At 37.6% G+C, this 20,912-nt stretch overlaps 1 protein-coding gene across 1 annotated transcript in view; it reads right to left on the minus strand.

Moving 5' to 3' along the window:
- Window positions 1-3,162: 3,162 nt before the first annotated feature.
- CLMN (calmin) overlaps window positions 3,163-20,912 on the minus strand; it is a 69,646-nt gene continuing 51,896 nt past the window's right edge. The window contains exons 4-13 of the mRNA XM_042814056.1: window positions 20,822-20,905; window positions 17,914-18,006; window positions 16,495-16,685; window positions 14,594-14,787; window positions 13,522-13,604; window positions 10,787-12,100; window positions 9,589-9,770; window positions 8,887-8,947; window positions 7,855-7,916; window positions 3,163-6,483 (exon numbers count right to left, since the gene is read on the minus strand). Coding sequence (XP_042669990.1) covers window positions 6,330-6,483; window positions 7,855-7,916; window positions 8,887-8,947; window positions 9,589-9,770; window positions 10,787-12,100; window positions 13,522-13,604; window positions 14,594-14,787; window positions 16,495-16,685; window positions 17,914-18,006; window positions 20,822-20,905 — 2,418 coding nt within the window. The 3' untranslated portion in view covers window positions 3,163-6,329. The remainder of the gene's footprint in view (window positions 6,484-7,854; window positions 7,917-8,886; window positions 8,948-9,588; window positions 9,771-10,786; window positions 12,101-13,521; window positions 13,605-14,593; window positions 14,788-16,494; window positions 16,686-17,913; window positions 18,007-20,821; window positions 20,906-20,912) is intronic.

The raw sequence follows: 20,912 nt of genomic DNA on the forward strand, positions 1-20,912 counted from the left end.
CAATAACATTATGAATATTCTCTTACTGTCTACAAGCACTAGTGTGGGGGAGGATGGCCAATAAGTACCAGCAACAACAAGAGTTGTGCGAAACACATTGAAAGTGCATGAGGTGATTTGATTTTGTAGCGAGGAATAGAGGAGCATTTACCATTCCTAAAGCATGAAAGCTATTAGCCTTTAAGTTTAGTTAGAAAATAAGCACTTCCACTCCATTCCCCTTACAGTTTCATGATGTTTAGTTCTGTATTTCTGGAGGCAGATTACTTGTCTGATTCTCAACTGTATTTTATCTCTGTTGCACTTTGATTATTCTCCTTTGCTCATACACTGCAAAGGGAATTGAGGTGTAGGGAGAGGAGCATAGTAAATATGAATCAGTTCTGCGCCCAGTAAGTTACTAATTCACTGGTCTAACACTTAGCTTCTTACATAGAAATAGGCCAGATAAATTGAATATTAAGAATAATATATAATTCAGCACAACTGGTTTTGAAAGCTTACCTTTATAATACCAGTTTCCACACATAAGAAATTAAGTAACAAATAACCAATATGAAAATTTTAAATTTACTATTTGTTGACTGGTATAAAAGTTTGGCTTCCCCATCCAAAATTAAAAGTCACTCTTTAGGTAGGTGAGAAAAGAGTGCTCTTTATGAATTTGCTCTGTTTGATGAGATCTTCTCTACCAAAAAGTGGGTACAGTTTCTGGGCACAAAAATGCAAAATAAGAACAAAATGGTAATCTGACAATATGCAGAGAGGAAGGTGTCTGATAATATACAGAGAGGAAAAGGACAAACTCACAGGTAACACTTTATGTACAGGAAGCCTGTCCATTTATTTCAAAACAGGAGATTTTATAAAATAAAGTGGAACTGTTCACTAGTAAATACTAATCTTATCACAGAGTAGCAGTTTCTAAAAACATTTTCTTTGCTATTGTACCAACTATACACAAGAATACATTTCTTTCTCACAAAAATTAGCTTTGAGCAACAAGTGCAAGTGTTCAATACATACCACTGATTGAAAGCATTTAGAAGAAATGTATTTTAAAATACACAAAAATGCATCTCCTTCAGCCTTTTGATACCAAACAAGCCCTCCTTGCATTTGTTCTCATTCAAATAACCTTCACTCCTGACCTCTTGCCAAAGGGTAACGTTTTTTAAATATGACATCCCTCACTTACAAATGTCCCTAATTAACTCCTTAGCAAACTAGAACTTTACAGATTGTTTTAAATGAAGAACTTTAGTAAGAATGGTAAAATTGATCAGGGTAAAACAGGGTTGGTTTTGTTGTGGGTTTTTTTTTTTTTTTTTTGGATTTTTACACAGAAGAATAAAATAGCATGAAGTGGTATGGAAACTAAAACATCCTTCAATACAAAAGCAGAGGTTGAATTCTTTTGGCTGTAATAAAAAGATGTATTTGATTTACAATATTTAATTGTAAGTTATTCAGCACTAAAAAAAAAAAAAAGTTGTTTCTCTACAAAACGAACAGCATGGAAGTTGAAAGTGAATTGAATTAAATTAGGCCAGTCATTTCTAAGTGAACACTGGCGATTATCTGTTATAGTCTAATGACAGCTGTGGATCAGAGCTGCACTGTATGAATGGTTCCTTGGGCACAGAGCAAATGAATTCTGTGAATTAAAGAGATTCCAGGAAGGCCCAATGAAAGTAATGAAACTACTTTGGTAGTAAAATATTACCTGACTTGAACACAGCCTTTCTTGGAATGTTATTTTTTACTATTTCTCACTGAGGTCGAATTAATTATTTTTATTGCCCCTTCTAACCTTTTCATGAGGAAAGAATTGTATTAATCACCCAGGGGCCAATTTTATGTTCCAGAGACATAAACTTAGACATTCCCCTCATGGTGAGAAAATAACACCGTTCTCATTTTCCATTATCAGCAGTAGCAGCTGTCTGAAAAGGAGTCATCAAAAGTGCCACTGAGGTGGAAGTGAGCTTTCCACGTCTCATATTCAGAGGAAGAAAGAAATGCTTTGCTATTCCACAATTTCAGTTAAGATAACCCTGAAACAGACACGGCACTTGAGAATAAAAGGTTAATTTTTGTTGCCTTTTGTGAGCTATAGAGTAGTGTGTCAAGAGACGGACAGAGCAAGCAAGCTTTCCCATTCAGAATATGTCTTTTCCTATATCCCTTAAATGTATGTGCATATAAATCCCGTCCTCTGGCATGCATAGCTCCACCATGGCAGAGTGTGGGGTAGCAGCTTGCACTCGTGCACACCCTGCTTATGTACAAAACTGGATTATAAACACTCATCAGTCAGATGTCTATAAATCAGCATCATCAGTGGCAGGCGGTGGGGAAGAATTTGATGTTATTTACTTCAGAAAAAAAACTGCACAACATGGAAATACAGACACTTATGGATTTTTTTCCTTCTTTCAGGTTTACCATCTACTAGCCCAGTGGAAATTAGGGGGGTGACTTTTGTCAGGTCAGAGCTTTTGGCTGTGGAGGTTTGGGAACTTTCACAGGCACATTCTAACCTGTGACCTTACTCTGCGTTCCAGCCACTTGTTTCCTGCTGCTGTCTTCTTGATCAAAACTGGTAGGGGATGGTAACTTCCTAGAAGAAGTAGGGGATTGGTCCTACATAATTTGTGCAACAAATGTGATGCATTTAAAGGGGTTAACTGAAGTCTGTGGCATTGTTTGTGGACCTAGCCCCAAGGCAATGCGTACGCTTTGGCTACTTCTGGCCTATGTGATGGAAGTTAAGTCCCCTCAAGGCCAGATCCCGTAGGTGTGCTTAGCACACAGATGTGTCACACTGACTTTCACAGAAGTCGAGAACTGAACACATCACTGATGCATTCATTTTTGTGCTTGGTGAGAAGGGACTCCCAAGTACTTAAAGCTACATGTGGGTGATAATGCACTAATTATCTTCTTAGATGGTTGAATATGAGAGCACATACACTGGGCAAATTCCTCTTTTCAAAGCTCTGATTATGTGAGGATGGGTACCAAAAGCTCCGAAAAAAAAAAAAATAATAATAAAAAACCCTGGGCCCCAGTAAATTCATAGCTCACTACTTTGATAAAGAAATCATAGTGACTATCATCAGAAGATGTAAGGGAAATAAGTGAGTTGAACACCAAATATTAGCTTGTTGAAATTTCAGCCTCAGGAAGTTTTAATGGAAGAAAGAAGCCTCATCACTCAGTATAATTTGCAACTTATGAAAGTTAACATCACAAAATGATAAATAGCTATGCAGCTCTAAGATCACGCAGTTGCATTCAAATCATTTCCCACGTCTTTCAAGTCTACTGCTCAGCAAGAGATCTTCCTCTGTTTCCAAATGGATGCTCCAACTGATGCATAGCTCAATGTTCATTCTTGTGAGTCATAATTAATAAATAATCATATCACATACACATAGTTTTACAGGTATTCTTAAAATGGTTTTACAGTTCTATTAAATATATAGATAAAATAATCACCGCTATATAAAAAAACATCTTTTTAAAACAGCTGAACTCTGAAGCTTTGCATAAAATTCTGTAGACACATTCATTATAATCTAGAAACTCAATTAAAATACATTTTAGAGCTCAATCTATCAAAAATATTCACGGCATTGAAAAAGTGATTGTCTTCTTTTCTTTTTCTTTTATAACTGCAATCTGTACTTGCCCTGATCATTTCCTACAACCTGGCAAAGGCTGCATTCATTTCAGTTTGTAGATGAAGTGATTGCTTAACTCATTTCTTCAGCTGCAAGACATCTGCCCCATAACCGTTTAGCAGGCTTTGGTCTTTAATACTAAACCATTTCTCGCACTTTCTATAAAATTGCAATGAAACACTTTGCAGTTAAGTTACACAACAGCAGTACCATTGAAACATCCTGTTACAGCTGTTTTGCAGCCTGTGATGGTACTTCTCTGAACACCAAACACCCTTTTATCCAGTAATCTACAAGCACTTCCCAACACTTACACTTCACAGTACCTTACCATGCATACACTTGCTCATCAAGAGCTGGTTTTATAAATGGTCTTAACAGATCAGTACCCATATATATCTGAATTCTGCTACTAAATCAAAGTATCAAATGAGGTCACTTCAAGCTTAGCACTTAAAAATCCAGGCCTTTTTTCAAGAAAAACCTCCTTATTCAGACTGTGCACATATCTATTGGTGAGATAAAAATGGCCCACCAGCCTTTAAAATCTCAGATGCCTTGAGACAGTCTTCGAGTCAGCACATTAGAAAACCCTTTGCTGCAATGAACGCTTCACAGTCAGGCTTTTACAATGTAAGCTAAGAATGGCACACAAGGACCAAAAAGGAGCAACATTTACAGAACAGAGAGGGCACTTGAGGGATTAGATTCATTTTCAGTGGGGGGAGCTGCTGCTCATGCAGTTGTCCTTTTTTTTTATATTATTTTATTTTTTCTTTTTCAGTTCTAGATAATGGCAGAACTCCTTGAGAGTTCAGTCTGTTTCCATAGTCAGCTGACCACAGCAGTACTATTTGTAACTCTTCTACTCTGGACATTCTTACCCACAGAATGGCTGAATAAGCTAGACTGCTTCTGTTAGAGTAAAAAATCAAACAAACAAACAAACAAAAACAAACCAGGCAAATCCAAATGTGGAAAGCAGCCAAATACCAAGTATCATGGATTTATTTAGTATTATTTTCACCAACTTCAGAAAGTAGAAGCAACCTCCATCTTTTCTCAGGCCAGGCTGGAAAGTATACATTAGCTTAAAGATTGGATGAAGTGATCAAGACAATTGCTGCATGCTCTCTAAGATATAAACTGCTCATTTTGCTGCCTGAGCCACTGACTATTAGCAAGAGGGAAGAAAAAAATGATGAGTTTTCTCCTTCTTGGAAGTTAATAGCCCACTCTTCCATTCTTTATGGATGCCAGTGGCTTAGGTGAGACATCCAAAGATCTCCTTCCAATTCATTTTCTTAGGAGAGAGAAGACAAAATGGAAATGATTCTCCTTGACTGAACTCTGATAGTGGTAAAATTCTCCAAAAAGACTGTAATTGAACTCCAGATAATCTCCATTGATAACTAAGAAATTATTGCAATTGAACTGAATTTGAAGAATTATCTTTCATCCTGTAGTGCACTGGTACCCTTCCTCTGGCTGAAAAACTAAATCAAATACCCTAAAGTGATTGCTGATGTGGCTAAAAGTTAAGAGGTAGAAATGGCTTAACTATGTCTGTGCACAGAAGTCTATCCAGTTAAACTAGAGAGTAAACAAAGGCTGTCAGCATTTATCTATATTGAGTTTTACACTCGTCATTGATTTATACACTTAAAGAATATTTCTAACTCTTTCATAACAATGCACTTGTGCTTCAACAGTAGCCTTAGAAGTTAGACTACCTGTCATATTTTGTATCTTTAAAAGACAAAGTGATCACATGATCTGGTAAATAAAAGCATCAGAAAAAAGGAATCAGATGCTGTCTCACAACAGAGATACTGTCTCACAGTATTAAAAACAAACAAACAAAAACCACCTATCTGTTCCTGATCTTTCTCAAAGATTGCCACCATCAGTAACATACAAAGTGTATTTCTTCAGGTACTCTGTACAGAAATATCTGGATTAAGATTTCTCACATGATCCCCCACTGCTCTACACCCAATTTGTTCCTGCAATTTAAGCATAACAGGTTTTGAGTAAAAATGAATTTACATCCTAAAAAAACAATCTTCCCTCCACAAAAACCCTCCACCTGATTTTGCTGCTCCACTGGATTGCCACTAGGATTATAGTTAAATTCCTGCAGCAAGAATGTCTCAACTCCAACTCGGCTCTACCTCCACCTCTCAAAGAACTCCACGGAAAAAGAGCATTTCAAGCCTTGCTCTTTCAGGAGGGCCAGATTAATGGGCAAGCCAACAACAAGTCTTCCACTGGTGTTGAACCGTTCGCAGGTAAATGAAGCCAGAAGAATAATTTTTGATGATTAGAGCTCTGAATTGTTCATAGTTCTACTGATAATCATCCATTTTTATTTAGCATCTTATAAAGCAAGGCACAAATGTACAAAATTGCAGCTACTGAATCAGGTCATTTTTATATATATTTACACAACTGTCGTATTATAAAATGTGCTTAGACATTGTCATAGCACAACAGTAGAGGAACTGATGAGAACCTGATAGTAAATACAAATACCAGGTCCTATATTTCTGCTTGTGCTTCACCTGAAATAACATACTTATATGTAGATACACAAAGCAATCAAGCTACCGTCTTTTATTTGTACACACCTCACAGAGATCACACTTTGAAGCTAAAAAGCTGTGGAAGGACTAAAAGGCAGTAGACAAGCACCCAGAGGAAAATGATGAAGTAGAATAGCTCTGATTGCTCAATGCTTGGAGTCTGGCAAGGAGGTGCTGCAGTCTCGTGCGTTTCCACTTCCTTTTTCATCCTAAAAATAAGAGAGAATTTGTCAAGAGGCAGGAAAAACTGTAAACATTTACATTAAAGATCAGAGAGCATTCTAATAGACAGCAGTTTGATCAGCTCTTTCAACCTACTTGGTTGCAACCCAAGCTACGCTATAGGATGCATAATGAGCTCTAGCAGGTGTTCCTAAGGACTCTAAAAACTGCAATTAATACTCTGAAGACTTGGACAGGATCTCAGGTGGTTAAAATACATGCAGAAACAGTTCGTTTGACATAAGCTGATTTTCATTGGTCAAAAAGATACTTTTTTATTTTTTAACTTTCAGAGCAATAAACATGGCTTTGAGCAACAATTGTATCACCTTTTATTTATACGTCAAGTATTTTATTTATATGATATAAGTATCAGACTTGACATACTGATTCCAAACCAGCTACTCTTAGAGTTTTTCATGTCAGATACATAGAAGGGTAAACAAGTTGCCCTACACTTCAGGAAACAAACGAACAACTCAGGTTGTTAGTTTGCAGGATAACTCTAGAATTACAACCTCCGTTTTTTTTTTCTGGCTTGGGCGTTCCCCTCTCTCAATTAATGTACTGAATACATACATATGAATATTACACAAAACGTGCTCAATAGCAGCAGTCTGCAAGCAAGCAGTGGTTATAGATTGCTGTGACAGCTATTCACATAGATATTTTAACGGAAGCATTTGCTATTCTGCGTGCTTTTTACAGCTAAAAGCAGCCATCATTTTAACTAGAAATTGAAGGTGGTACTAATTCAGTACCAATCAAGAGGAAAAACGTAATCAAGTGAGGGAGGTAATGCTTATTTCTTAAATAGATATGTAGAAACTCATACTGAAGGGATACACATTTTGAGTTCAGGATCCACCACAGCACTGTAAGCCCAAACTAAACATACACACTCAAGTTGTAGAAGCTCACAGGTGCTCTAGGAGAGGCAAGAGTTCTGTTAAGCACTGCCTTAACAGAACACTTAAGCACTGATGGTGCTAAACACTGTCTTGATAGGCTTCTAAACTTGGAAAGAGCCAGCAATGCCAGAGGCCTCACACAGAAAGTCCTCCCACTCTGTTCTTGGTTTGAAATATCCACTATGTGGGGAAAGAGTTCACAGTCTTGCTTAGACAGATAAGCCTTTCCTCTCAAGTCAAGAAAAGACATTTTTAGTTAAAGAGAGAGATCAAGCAACAAAGAAGTTTTGTGTCTTACACCTATGGGAAATATTGACCCTGAGCTAGTACATAAGATGTACCATTGGTCTATTACTACTGTTAATTTTTATTTCCCTTTGTAACACTGACAAATTACTTAGAAGTTATAGATTCCTTGCACAAGATTCTGTCTGAAGAACTACTCACCCAGTGATCAAGAGATTTTCACCCATTTCTGTCATCTTCTGATCCTTTTTACCAGAGGTTTCCTTAAAGAAACAAGTAACAAAAAATAGATGATATAAAAAGAAAATAAAATTCAGTCTCTCATACACCGGTAGTTGTGCGTGCATTCTTTGCAAAGTACGTCTAATGTTTACTCAAATAAAATGAAAGCGTGCTCCTAAATTTATCCCACACCCATGCATCCCCCATCACAGTCTGGTACATAATCAGAAGCGCCAAGAACTCTCCTCATTCATACAACTTTCTGTGTGAAACATTGGTTTCCCTGAATATTGTCAGCAACTTTTCTTTACAAATCGAAGAAGGCCCACATTTTATTTTGTGCTGAAAAGCCACATTCCTACCCGTGCTTAGCAGACCCGAACTGCTGTTGCTGTCCCTTATGAGTTAAAAAAGAAAAAGAATCCAGAGCTCAGATGTATAGTGTGCTTGCAGGAAATCAATATGAATTACATCTGTGATAGAGGATGCAGTTTCACATTACAATTAAGTGTCCTCAAGGGCTAGCTGCTGTTACTCAGAGAACCTACTACATCACTACTACAAAAGAAGTGGCAAAGAGCCTCTTTGGTAAAAAGTGCATCCAAAAGACACTCCACATGTTTGCAAGGCTCTGACCAGGATGCTCACATGCATACACAAAATGCATAAACTAAAAGAAATCGGATCTGCAGATAAAGGAAGCTTCAAAGAAGTGAAGTGTTTCAGCTATACAGTGATGAGTAAACCTCAAAGTTAGAGAATATTTAGTTGGATTATTAAATAGTACTTTGTGGGCTTTTCCAAGGATCAGTAAGATGTCATTTCATTTATTTGGAAGAGTTAAAGAACAGTTTAAATTGTTATTGAATAAAGCACTAAAATGCTTAGAAAACATTGGGCTTTTGTGTTATCACAGAATATAGAAAGCAGAACCTTTGACAGTATTTGAACTTCTGGAATTCAGGAGAAATCATGAAACAGTGATAGAAAGGTCAATTTCTACAAACTTACCATCTCAGAAGAATCAGGAAACCTTCTTCGGAGAAAGATGCTGGAATCATTGCCACAAGTTCTGGAACATACATAAAAGCAAAGTGTTTTAATTCATGAAGATTTACTTTGAATTCACTGCAATTATGCACACTAGTTTTAGTTACACAAAAATACAAACGGGTCGTGTGTTTTAGAATATGGATTTGAATTTATTGTTAACATTACAAGGAATAACTTTGGAAAACTTTAAATTGTTGTTGTTGCTGTTGTTTTTTAATAAAAAAATCCAAATGCTCAAATTTGAATTTTTTTTTCTTTGAAAACATTATCTAATATATTTTTTGCACCTTTTACATCCCCTAGATTTACGCAAGTCTTATAGCAAGTGAGATTTTATGGTTGTGTAGTTAAAAAAGAATTGATAAGTGACAGGGAACACAAGCCTGACCAAGGAGGCAACGCTTTCATCTAAAGTTAAAATGCATTGGGATTCCAGTTGGTTTTGTGTAGCAAAGTTTGTACAGCAAAGTCAAATCACACCCCACTTGCACCCAATTACTTGATATATTTAAGAGAAACACAGAAAGAAGCCAGTGAGTCCTAGAAGTAGTCCACAAGAAATATTCGATGGTAATGACATACTTTAGAAGTGCAGTGCCCTTTAGAAGTGCATCATTCCTATCAGTTAGATACATTTCAGACAATGTCAATGCAAAATACCTGGTCAATTCCTGGCTATTAGCAATTTCTTCCAGTTCATCATCTAACAGTGTAGTATGCCCAACTTCTGAGATCTGTAAGTCTTCTGCTTCCATCATATTTTCCTTTTTTTCCTGCCCATTACTACTTTCTTCCAGTCTTATTCCCACTGTTGCAAAGTCATCCAGATTGTCTCCTATGGCCTGTTGAAAATAAGAAATGTTTTGCATCAGACAAGATTGGTTCCCCAACCTCTTAAATATCTCAGTGGTGTAACTTACTCAGACGCTACATTACATGCTGTATGAGATTGAGAGTGTTACTAAAGAGAAAAAAAACACAAATTTTGAAAATAATTTCAGATACCTTGAACTGTAAAGTATCATCAATCCAGCTTACATGCAATTAGTTGGTAGTTCTTTAAACATAAGAAAGTATGACATGACTCAGCTCTCTCAAGTAATGCACTATGATTTTCTTTTTTTTTTTAAATCTGTTTCCAATTAGCCTGTTGGAGATAACAGCAATTTGACTTCATTGTCCTAATAAATTAGGACCAAACCAAGTTTAAGCAACAGAGTAATGTTCAAGTACTTAAATGGTTATTCATTCCAGACAACACTGTCACTACTATGCTAGAAAATGTGTAAGGCAATTCAAAATCAGTGTTTCTAAGAAGATATACAATTTTGCCTAAATACAAAACACAGAATTATTACCAGAAATTGCCCTTCTTTCTCCTCCAGTTTAGGTAAGCCTGCACTTTATTCACATGACTTAACCTACTCAAATTGGTTTGTTTTCACAGACAAACTTATCTAGATTTGGAAAAAAAAAAAAATCCTTTACCTTTATCTTTTCTATATCAACAATATTGCTTCTTGTTCATTTCATTAAAACTTATTTTAAACACTCTGTCATAATCTTCTCTGCCTAGGAGCTACAAAGGGTCTTCAAAATATTTTAAAACATGAGTAAAATTCAAATTTCTGCAGTATTATTACTGCTCAGTCTCTCTTGTTAATGCCAGATCTTTTCAGGGAACTGCAATTCCATTCTTTCCAGTAGAGGGCTGTGGCAAACAGCATTAACGAGGCAGAAAACCAAGCACATCTCATCTATTTCTCCAAATGGCAAGCAAAGCGAAAGGAAATCCTTGAGTTCAGGCACTGACCCCCATACATATGTAAAGAAATACAGCAAATAAAAAGTTAAATACCTCAGGATGCTGTAGAATTATGGAATCTTCATTGCCGGTGGCTTTTTGGCTGTCTATTTCAATTTCTATCTCTCCTATTAGTAATGGCAGTTCTTTTTCATAGAAAGAACTGCTATGACTGTTTATATCTACTGTTTCCTCCTCTCCATTCTCAGTACCCATTTCCAATGAAGGGACATCATCATTATTCCCTAAGCCTGGCTCTGGATCATCTTCCTTGTAGCCCTCTTCCGGTATCCTTTTCTCATGTAAAATATCTGTTACTGTTTCAGGAAAAGATTTGTCATTTTGAGTATCGTATCTTTCAAGACAAGGCTCAACATAAGCATCCAAAACCGCTGATATGGGAACGTTATAATGTGGATAATAGAACAGATCATGGGGTATTACAGACACTTTCGAAGAACTGAGTAGCACTTCTGCTGAAGACTCATCTTCATCACAACTGTCTGAGTCTTCTCCATTATTGGGTCCATCTGAGAGAGAGTCATCAGATGTTTCTAGCAGCGTAGATATTTCTTGGCTTTTGAGATTAGAACCATTCAATGAACAATGGTTATTTTCTGTTGTCTCCAGAACAGGCGATTGCTTTGTATGTTCATTTTCTGGCTGTTTCAGCACTTCCTCATTTAGAAGGTGAAGAACATACTTATGTGTATCTTCTTGTTTAGAAGTAACTTCTGGTAAAATAATTGAATTTTGGGAATTGCTCTCTTCTACTCTATTTATAGATTCATCTGTAAGTATACCTGAAGTCCAAGACAATGGACTTAAAGAAGAAGTATTGGCTGAAAGGCTCTTTGTTTCATTGTCGTATTCAGTATAGGTTTCTTTTGTTAATTCTTCAGAATAGTCTTCAAAAGAGTCAACGGAATTTTTCTGATCTGTCAGAACAGCTGGAGAAAGGTCATCACTCTGCTTCAGTGGATCATCAGATATGCCACTATCACCTGGCACCAACTTATCACTAAGAACTTCCCAGGAGGAATTTGATTCATAACTGACAGATCCTGTAATTTTCAGTGAAGTCGGCCTTTGTGGCTCATCTTCAGAGATTTCCTGAGAATCGCCTAACACTTGACTCAATTTGCCATTACATGCTTCAGGAACAGCTTCTGACAGAATTCTCTCAGGGGTATCATGAATATGAACCTTTGGAGGAGCGGGGTGACTCCTTTCATGATTAACAGTGTACATATTTTTGTCACTTTCCCTTAAAATCAAGATTTTGCTTTCCTTTTCTGAAGGCGTGTCTTTGATGTGAACATATGTAGATTCAATTGGAAGCTCCTTCTCAGGATCTGTAAAGTCTTCCTATAAGTAACAATACACCATTAAAAAACAAATCGTGCCTCACAGATCATTTTACTTCTCCCAAGTGATACAGAAACTAAGCCACTGCCCCCTTAATTTGCAAATGGCCAATTAATTACACACGTATTTTAAAAGTAGGCAAATCAATTTGGCAAGTTAAGAGAATTGAACAAAGCCACTTGTACAGGAAGATTAGAATGGAGACAAGCCTACTGCTAGTTCTTAGTATTTTTGTCTCTCCCTGCTGCATTTGTGGAAACAATTGACTTCGGTTTTTTGACTCAATCCCAAAACCTGGCAGTAAAGTAAACCTAACAAGTGCACTAAATCTACCATGAAACATAGTAATCTACTAGATTATTCAGTTCCTGTATTAACACTAATACAGTAACTGTATTAACAATAAATAAATAAATAGGTAGGCTCTTTTTTTGCCATTAAAATGCCCCAAAGTCTTAAGACTGACAAATATTAATGGCAAACTAATTTAATAATCATGATTAGACTATCATAACAATTTTAATTCCGGTGATTTTAGTAATTTCCACCAATTTCATAAGCTATGGAACAAAATAACACTTGGAACTTTCAGTCACTAAATGAGAAGGAATGGCTCTAATGTAGGAATCATGACTTATGTGCATGCAATCAAGCACAAAAAAATTACCTACATACTCAAGGGTCACTAAATTCCTTGGAAACTCTTTCAGATCAAAAAGACTGTGCTAAACCAGGTTTGTCAAGCACCCTTTTTCATCTTAGGCAGGTCTTTTCCCAAGGTCCAAGGACTTCTCATTTCCCCTCCAGTTTAAAGTCTCTTATTGTTTAGCTACATTTTAAATTTATCTTCTTTTTGTCCAAAGGACCTTTGTCAGTCCCTGCCGAGGACTGCTCCTCAATTCTTTGCTTTCGATTTTCGTTAAAGCCCCAGCCCTTAAGCTGTAATGTATATTATGCTTACACATGAGGGCCTTTGACAGCTTTATTGACAAGATTCAGCCTGTAATGTCTTGTATCTGATACAATACCTGCTAAATTCAAATTGATTGCAACCCTCATACTTGAGAAGTTTGAATTCAGAATCAAATTGAAGGTCAAATAATCATAGATGAATGGATAAACTTCACTTTATTCTGAAATAACGATGGCAAAGTAGCAGAGCCTATGTAAATATTTCTGACCTTTGAAAGCTATAATTGGATGTAAAAGTTTAAATGCAGAGTTGTATCTGAAGCAGCTGAGCAATCTGCAGTGAAATCTTACTTGACTGGACTTAACAAGGCCGAGAAAAATTACAACAGAGTTTGTGGCTTATTTTAAACAGCTCAGAAAGAAACCTAGAAGATAAACACAACACCTGTCCTTATTAATTACACCAAAGCAAATTAAAAAAGGGATACGGCATAAGAATAAACACTTACTCCCTCCAGCTCTGGGAAATGTTCAAGGAACTGGGCCACATAGGTCACAATGGACTGCTCATCAGGGGATTCCACCATTATATCTGTGGGGGAAGGCGTACAGCACGTCAGCACACATGGCCTGAAAGCAGTTTCGCAGAGGCACAGGCTGCCAGACAGTTATCTGCCTTTATGACGAGCAGCAACACTTTTCTTTTGCTGACAGATTAGAGATGGTAGAATCCTTTTCACTGTTTACAGTATAAAGAATTCTCAACATCTTGTTCACATTAATTTTTTTTTCCTGTTTCCAAACACATACTGAGCCCTGACCAAGGTCACTTTTCATCCACCTGGAAAGTGTAATTTACAGCATATATATGTTGCTATGACTTGACAGTGATCTTGTTGAGTGACAGCACAGAGATATATTTTTAGCAGAACCTATTCTTCTAACAGGTGACACATAAAGCACAGTTTGGTTGTTTGTGCTTTCAATCATAAACTCAAGGCTTAACACCTGTGTAATAGAGTTCAGCAGAAAGCATGGTAAGAATCAGCTCCACTTGTAAACATATGTTTATCTGTACACATATATATATTTTTGCATACACGTATTTATATATACATACTATATACATGAATTATAGAAGAGTAACTGGGAAATGCAAACACACTTGAATAGGTCTCCATCCATCTTCCTGGTGTGGTGACTCACACAATTCATCCTGAAGTGACATTTTGCCTCCATGGACTGCAGGCATTACGAAATGCTGCTACTGCATTGAGACATCTCTCCACTCAGCAGGACAGTGATTAATGCCCACTAGCAATATTGATGTCATGTAGCATCTAATCACTAACCTGGACCAATGCACATAGCTAAAATTATGGTAAGGTATCTGGACAAGCGTGACTGGAACCACTTGACTACCAGCCAGTGACCAAATCTTTTTTCATATCAATGAGTACCACACACCAATCACATCAATAATCCAATCTCTGGGAGGCTTGCGGCAGGTATGCCAATGCAATATTAATGTACTCATGGTAGTCTGAATGTTACCCAATAATGCTGATGTAAATGTTTTACCTTCTGGCTCTAGAAGCCTAGGAACACCCAGCTTGTTTTGTGCAATGCTAAAAGCATCCTCCAAGTTTTCTCGTGCTGATTTTTCCAATGCATGCTTCATGTCTACCAAAGTGGAGTCTATTGCTTTTATGACAGCTAAGAAGGCAAGGCCGCTCCTCCAGCTGCTGGCAAAGTCCTGAACTGCAACACCGTATCTAAACAGAATCACATACAGTTTACATGGCAGTTGTGTTAAAAATCCAAAGTAAAGCATCACCATTTTCAAAGATTCTTGAAAGTTGCACAAGTCACAGCATCAATCAAAAGGCACAAAATACTTCAATGAAACACAAGAATTCACAGACTGGGTCAGTGCAGTCAAGAACCGATACCAACCTGCTCATAGGAAGCAGCTAGTCAAAGCAAAGCCCTCAAGTACTCAGCAACCACATTTAACATTCACAAAACCAAATGCCTGTGCGATTCCCATGTCTGCTGTGTTCCAGCACTCTCATGCCACAGCTTGGGATGACTGCCAACACCCTAAGTACTTAAAAAACATAAGCATAAATGACTCACTTTCCTGTGTATTTGGCCTTTGATAACAGAAAACTGCACTTTGCCTAATGCAAATAGCACCAGTATACATATAGATCACAGGTGTGTTAGGAAAAAAAAACAAATTTGCAACGAAATGCTGCCCCAGAATAGAAAATCCTGCACAAGTCATTGGTGAAGACAACTATAATGACACTATTACACTTCTAATAGCTCAGTTGCAAGAGCAATTTTCTCCATTAAATGTTTCAATTTGTACTCCTTGACTAGGATAAGAAGTCTAAGACCTTAATTTTTCTCATTCTCTTTGTGCCTCCTCCTTGTTAATGTCATTATCAGCATTACCTTGAGAGTAAAACTGTGCTTCCTATGTGGTCTGCATTAGCAGCAATTAACTACGGATCTCAATGGAGCAAGTTTATCTGCACAACAAGCACAATTACCTCCACTGGAGATAATCAAGGGATGAGGTCCACAGGACCAAACACTTAAAATGTAAATTTCTATCTTCAGCTCTCTATATAGAACATCTATGCTCACATGTAGGTTTGGACAAACAAAGCTATCAACAGACAAAAATGATGAATATACAGCTATCCTACATTTATTAGTAAGTTTGACCCATGCCCTCTTTTCTCTCTGGCAATCATCTTTTCTGATAATATCATATGTAAAATATATGCCAAGCATTTATATGCGCACTGGATATCTTACACTGAAAAACTTGACAGCAATTCTACCTGGCATTAATGATCAAAATGTTTTGGTGAAAGAATTGCTTTCTTATTACAGAGGAGAGAGATATGTTGATCAATGGAACTGGACCCCAAATTTAATGTATTCTCAGGAAACAACCTAAGATTTGACCAGTTTTCATAGGAAAAACAAAGCTTCTAACACAAATTCTATTCTAGGCACTCTACAGCACACAGAGAAACTCTCTCAGGACTGCTGCTTAATTTAAAAGGCTGTTTGTTGTTAAAGTCTTTCACTATGGGTTTTTTCCCCTTCTATATTTCAACCTTTATTTACGCCTACCCTTTAATTAGTAAAAGATATCTAATAGACTGCGCAGAAGTTGCAGGGAGGGGGAAGAGGGAACAATCCTATTTTAAATAGTGCCAAACAGATTAGCGCAAGTTAACATTTAACATCAAGCCACGAAGCAACACAGCCTGCTTCAAGGTCAGATGGTTGCTTTAGACACATGTGCAATGATACGTCTACCTGTAGGTCTCTTATGCCTGCAGACTTTAAAAGCCAGAAGAACCCACTGTCAGGGTGGCACATTAGGAAAGAGAGATGAGTTTCCGCTTGAACTGGAGAGGCAGGACACAGTTTTTTATGATAGCTTGTTTGCTTACTTTCTGGTTTTCCTCTGAACCCAGAATAAAAGGGCTCTGATGGCTTTTCGCTGATCCTTCACTGTGACAGACATGCTTCTTTCTACATTAGGAGTGCTGGGGTATGATGTGTCTGACTCCAGCCCGCTGGGCCCAGAAGAGAGGCTGGACGAGGAGGAGTTCCTGTTGAGGTTGCCTGTCAGCTCTTTAATCTGTAGTAAAAAGTGAAACACACAGAACACTGATTTAATACTGAGTGAATGGAAAACTGAATGTTTGTTTTTAGGCAAACCAGCATACTTTTAAGATAACAGGGCCATTGCTGAACAACTCTCAACTTGTACTGCACAGACGTGACAGCTGCAGCAGGCCAGCTCGCAACCCCAGGAAATGGGAAGGGCATGGAACTGGTTAATGTTGAACAGAACAAATTCACGTTAAACAAAAATCAAAGAACCACATCCTGAAAAAGCAGTTAGCTTAACTGAAATCATTCTCTCTTTTCACAGGGCTCACTGAGTGAAATATTTTATGTTAAGAAACGGTGACCTACAACAACATTCCCATCCTATCATTGGTCAGCATGGATAGCTGAGTCCAAAGTACTCACTACACTGCTTTCATATGCCTCCGTGCCTTCTGTTGCCAAGTCTATCTGGCCAAACAGGTGCTGTGCTGTTTGGTTTGAAGTGCTCAGCCACACAGAGAAACCCCCGTGCTGCTCCAAAATAGAGAGCTGTTTTAGAAATGAGCCCAAGAAAATGAAAGAGCATTAGAGCCTCATAGTCTTACAAGAACTGCAGAAACCTTCCCTAATCTTTCTCTGTTCATTAAAATTTGGTATTGTCTAGAAGGTCATTTTCAAAATACATGTAGACTGAAGCAGTTTGAATCTAAGCCTGGGGCTAAATTAAATTTCAGGTTTAACTCAGTTTTATCAGGACTGAAACTTCAGGCTCTTCAAGATATTTCATTTGGCTCTCTGCATCAGTTGTGAACTTCTGCCATGGTAAGAAAGTCTCCAGAAATCACTGTTTCTGCATGGAATTTGCCACCATATTAGGTTGGATCCAGACAAGGTTACTGAAAATGAACTGTAACCTGGAACCAAACCTGAGACATTGGTGCAGGTCCAGGGAATCTGGAGCAGAGTCCTGAGAAAGAACAGGGGAGAAGGGACAGGAATAATCTGAAGCTAATTCGAGTCCAAGTCAAATCAGGGCTTAAATTGCCTTCTATTCACACCAAAACAGATCCAATAAAATGAAAACAGCTGCAGGTATAAAATTAGCATATCTTAGGAGGGAAAAGGTCATGTTTAGCAAGCTTAATTATGTTTTTTAGGATTAAAAATCAATTTTAAAAGAACAGTACTTGGCTGGAATAGATTGATAACATGAAGGCTGTTGACTTATGATTAAAGTATTCGAGTTTTATTACCTGAAAAAACAATATTATATTCCATATTAGTCCAAGTACCAGAGAGGAATTTCCATCTGCTATTTCTGCTGCATCAATGCTAACAAGCTTTACCTGTAGAAGAGATAATAAATTCAGAGACAAATTCAGATGAAACAACATAAATACAAAAATATATACTGGCTTGGACTGAGACCATTGGATCTATCTGGAACACTTTCATCATTGACCAACCAGCCAACTGTAAGATTAAAATCTCTTTTAATGATAATGTGCCTTGATCACAGCCACTTCGCTCATGGAGCTCTCAGCTCAAGCCTTCCAAACCTCTAGCAAAGTCTGCAGAACAGCAGTGAGCTCATTTGTACATTTAAGATTACAAATATATTTCATCTGTACAAATATGGATAAAGATAGTGTCCTCGCTGGTGGATCTAATTCGTAACAAGCAGAGGGCAGGCATATACCTCCTGCCTTCCTCTTTCTAAATTGTGACAGATTGGCTGGAATGCACATTAAACCTGAGGAAAAGGATAGGACTGAAGCCATTTCTCTTAAAAAAACTGAAATCATAGTAAGAACTGCTCACTTCTGTTTTGCTATGCATCTCCCTTCTCCTTGCTTATATCACTTTACGCTGCTTGTCAAAGAGTTCTGATGAAATCAGGTAGCAGGAGATAGGTTTGCATAATCCAAGCAAACTCTAGCATTTCCTACATTGAAGTTTCTTCCACATAATAACAACAGAATGTTATTCTCTTAGACAAAACAAACTTGTTTTTGGCAAAGCTCATGAAGGAAAGAGGAAGCAAGGAAGCTGTCAGTACTGTACGTGGCACTCAGGGCCCAGCATACAGCCCATTTATCGTTTATTTAGAAATTCCATACATGATGAATCACTTCACAGAGCTTTACCCTGCTGCCCCATTTCCACAGAAGCATACACTGATGGGTTCCACCCGCTCTGGTTTAATATCTAACCCTGAAGGTCTTGGCAGCTGAGGCTTCTTGCCAGCACTTTCATCACTACCTCTCACTAAGTTTGGTTAAACTGAAAAATGGAGAGCAGAATAGCTTTTTATCTAGTGGTTTGCACAACAGTTTTTGATCCCAGCAAGAAGACACCTCTGGCTGCCATATTTCAAGGCTCAGATTTTCTTACCAGCTGCAAAGTAATTGGCACAGAAAAGCTTTAAAAGCATTAAAAGTTTAAAGTTTTAAAAACTTGGTGCATTTTAATAATTGTCCAAAATGAGCATTCATCCTTAGACTGTTCTGTGATGGTCCTGTTCTCTTACTACTGCTTATGTTTGTCACCTGTCCCAGCTGAGCTAATTGCTACAAGCTACCAGCTGCTTACTCTTAAGGAAACAAGAAAAAAATAGAAAAGTAGTTGTTTTGGCAGAGCTAATTCGAAGGCTTTGCCTGCCTGGCCTTGTTCAGTGAAGTTCTGGATTGTCACCTTGTGAGGTCTTGGCAATTAGACCTGCTTCAGCTGCAGCTCTGCAATGTGTTGACATCAACAGAAAGAAAAAACCTCATCTGCTAGCAGGCCTTAGCTGGCTTTGTGTGAAAAGCATAATCTTGCAGACTGTTGAGAAATTTAAGAACATGTAAGATATTTCTTAACAATTCTATAGCAGGCCATGTAGACATACACATTTAGGGCCAGATCAGCCCCCACTGGAGGACTGCAACATCTGGAAGACATAAGACAACTTTCTGACCTTTCACATCCTCTTCTGAGGAACAGGATGAAACCTTCAAAATCTATGAAGCTGAAATATATTCACTAATGTTTCACATCGTACTCATTCCTGCACTGGTGCTCCAGTGACCCTCCAGTCTGATGAGTACTACCACAGGATCTCTGGAGCAAGAATTAAGCACATTAAAAGAAAGCAGCAAGGTGGCATTAGTCACTGATACGGCACTCTCTGTGAGGCAGGGTTTTGTCCCTACACACACACACAAGCCTGCGAAGCTTAACCCTCCTTTATTTATACCCTGGAGTTAATAGGATCATCAGTTACATTTTATCCTAAACAATATCGTAGAGAAGTTGCAGAAGTTTATTTCAGCTATTAGGTGAAAGATCTTTCAGTACAACAAGCAGGCTGTAATTCTTTGTGGGTATGTTCCACTTTTCTCTTCCTTATTTTGAAAGATCTGAGTATACCATATAAATAAGCTGTTATATGGCTGGGGACTTCTCTTGACACCATTACATAGCTTTGCAAGAGCAGAGAGCTTTTAAGACACAGGTCACATTGAGAACGCTTTGGAAGAAAGCTCTAATGGGAAAGATCCAAAAAGGACTGAATCATTCTGAGCTACAGGGTCTGATCTTGCTTGTTTCCTTCCAGCTGTGTCAGTTTTTAGGAAGTGATGTTGCAGTACTACTAAACTAAGAGGAAAGTTATATCCTTATAAGCTTTTGATTCCTGGAATCATGCATTTATCTCATGTTCCCAGATTTAATTTTCTCTTGCCTTTGACTCATGATCAGCTGCTACAGCAATTTACCAGATAAATACATGATTTGTAATACTGCAAGTATTTCTGATAAAAGGAAAGAAAGCCATCTACCTTCAAAGTAATTGAAATAACGCCTCTAATACTCAGTTCTTAAAGACTACTTGCATTTCTTTTAATTTCCTTTTAATATTGGATTCCTGGTCCTTTAATCCTATTGAACCTTTACATTATGAAATGAACAAATAATCCTTGTTTTACACTCTGTAGGTGTTCTCTTTGTGCATTTTTATGTGGCTTTTTAACCTTGCTGCTAAGGTAAATTGCAGTGTGAAAAAAAAAGCAGTACATTCTTATGTATATGCCATGCGTCACTCTAGTTGCAATTACAACAACTACAATTTGTGACATACATCCAGGGAAGAGATTAAGAGCTGCCTTTAGAAATACTCACATTGCTGTCCTCCAGGAACTTAAGTGCTTTGGCTATGTTGTTTAAACGAAAAATGCGATGGGTTGAAGATTTGTATTCATGCATCTAGAAA

Source organism: Centrocercus urophasianus, unplaced genomic scaffold (assembly GCF_019232065.1).
Source record: "Centrocercus urophasianus isolate 14NV4802_14NV808 unplaced genomic scaffold, USGS_Curo_1.0 seq_14, whole genome shotgun sequence".
Classification (NCBI taxonomy): domain Eukaryota; kingdom Metazoa; phylum Chordata; class Aves; order Galliformes; family Phasianidae; genus Centrocercus; species Centrocercus urophasianus.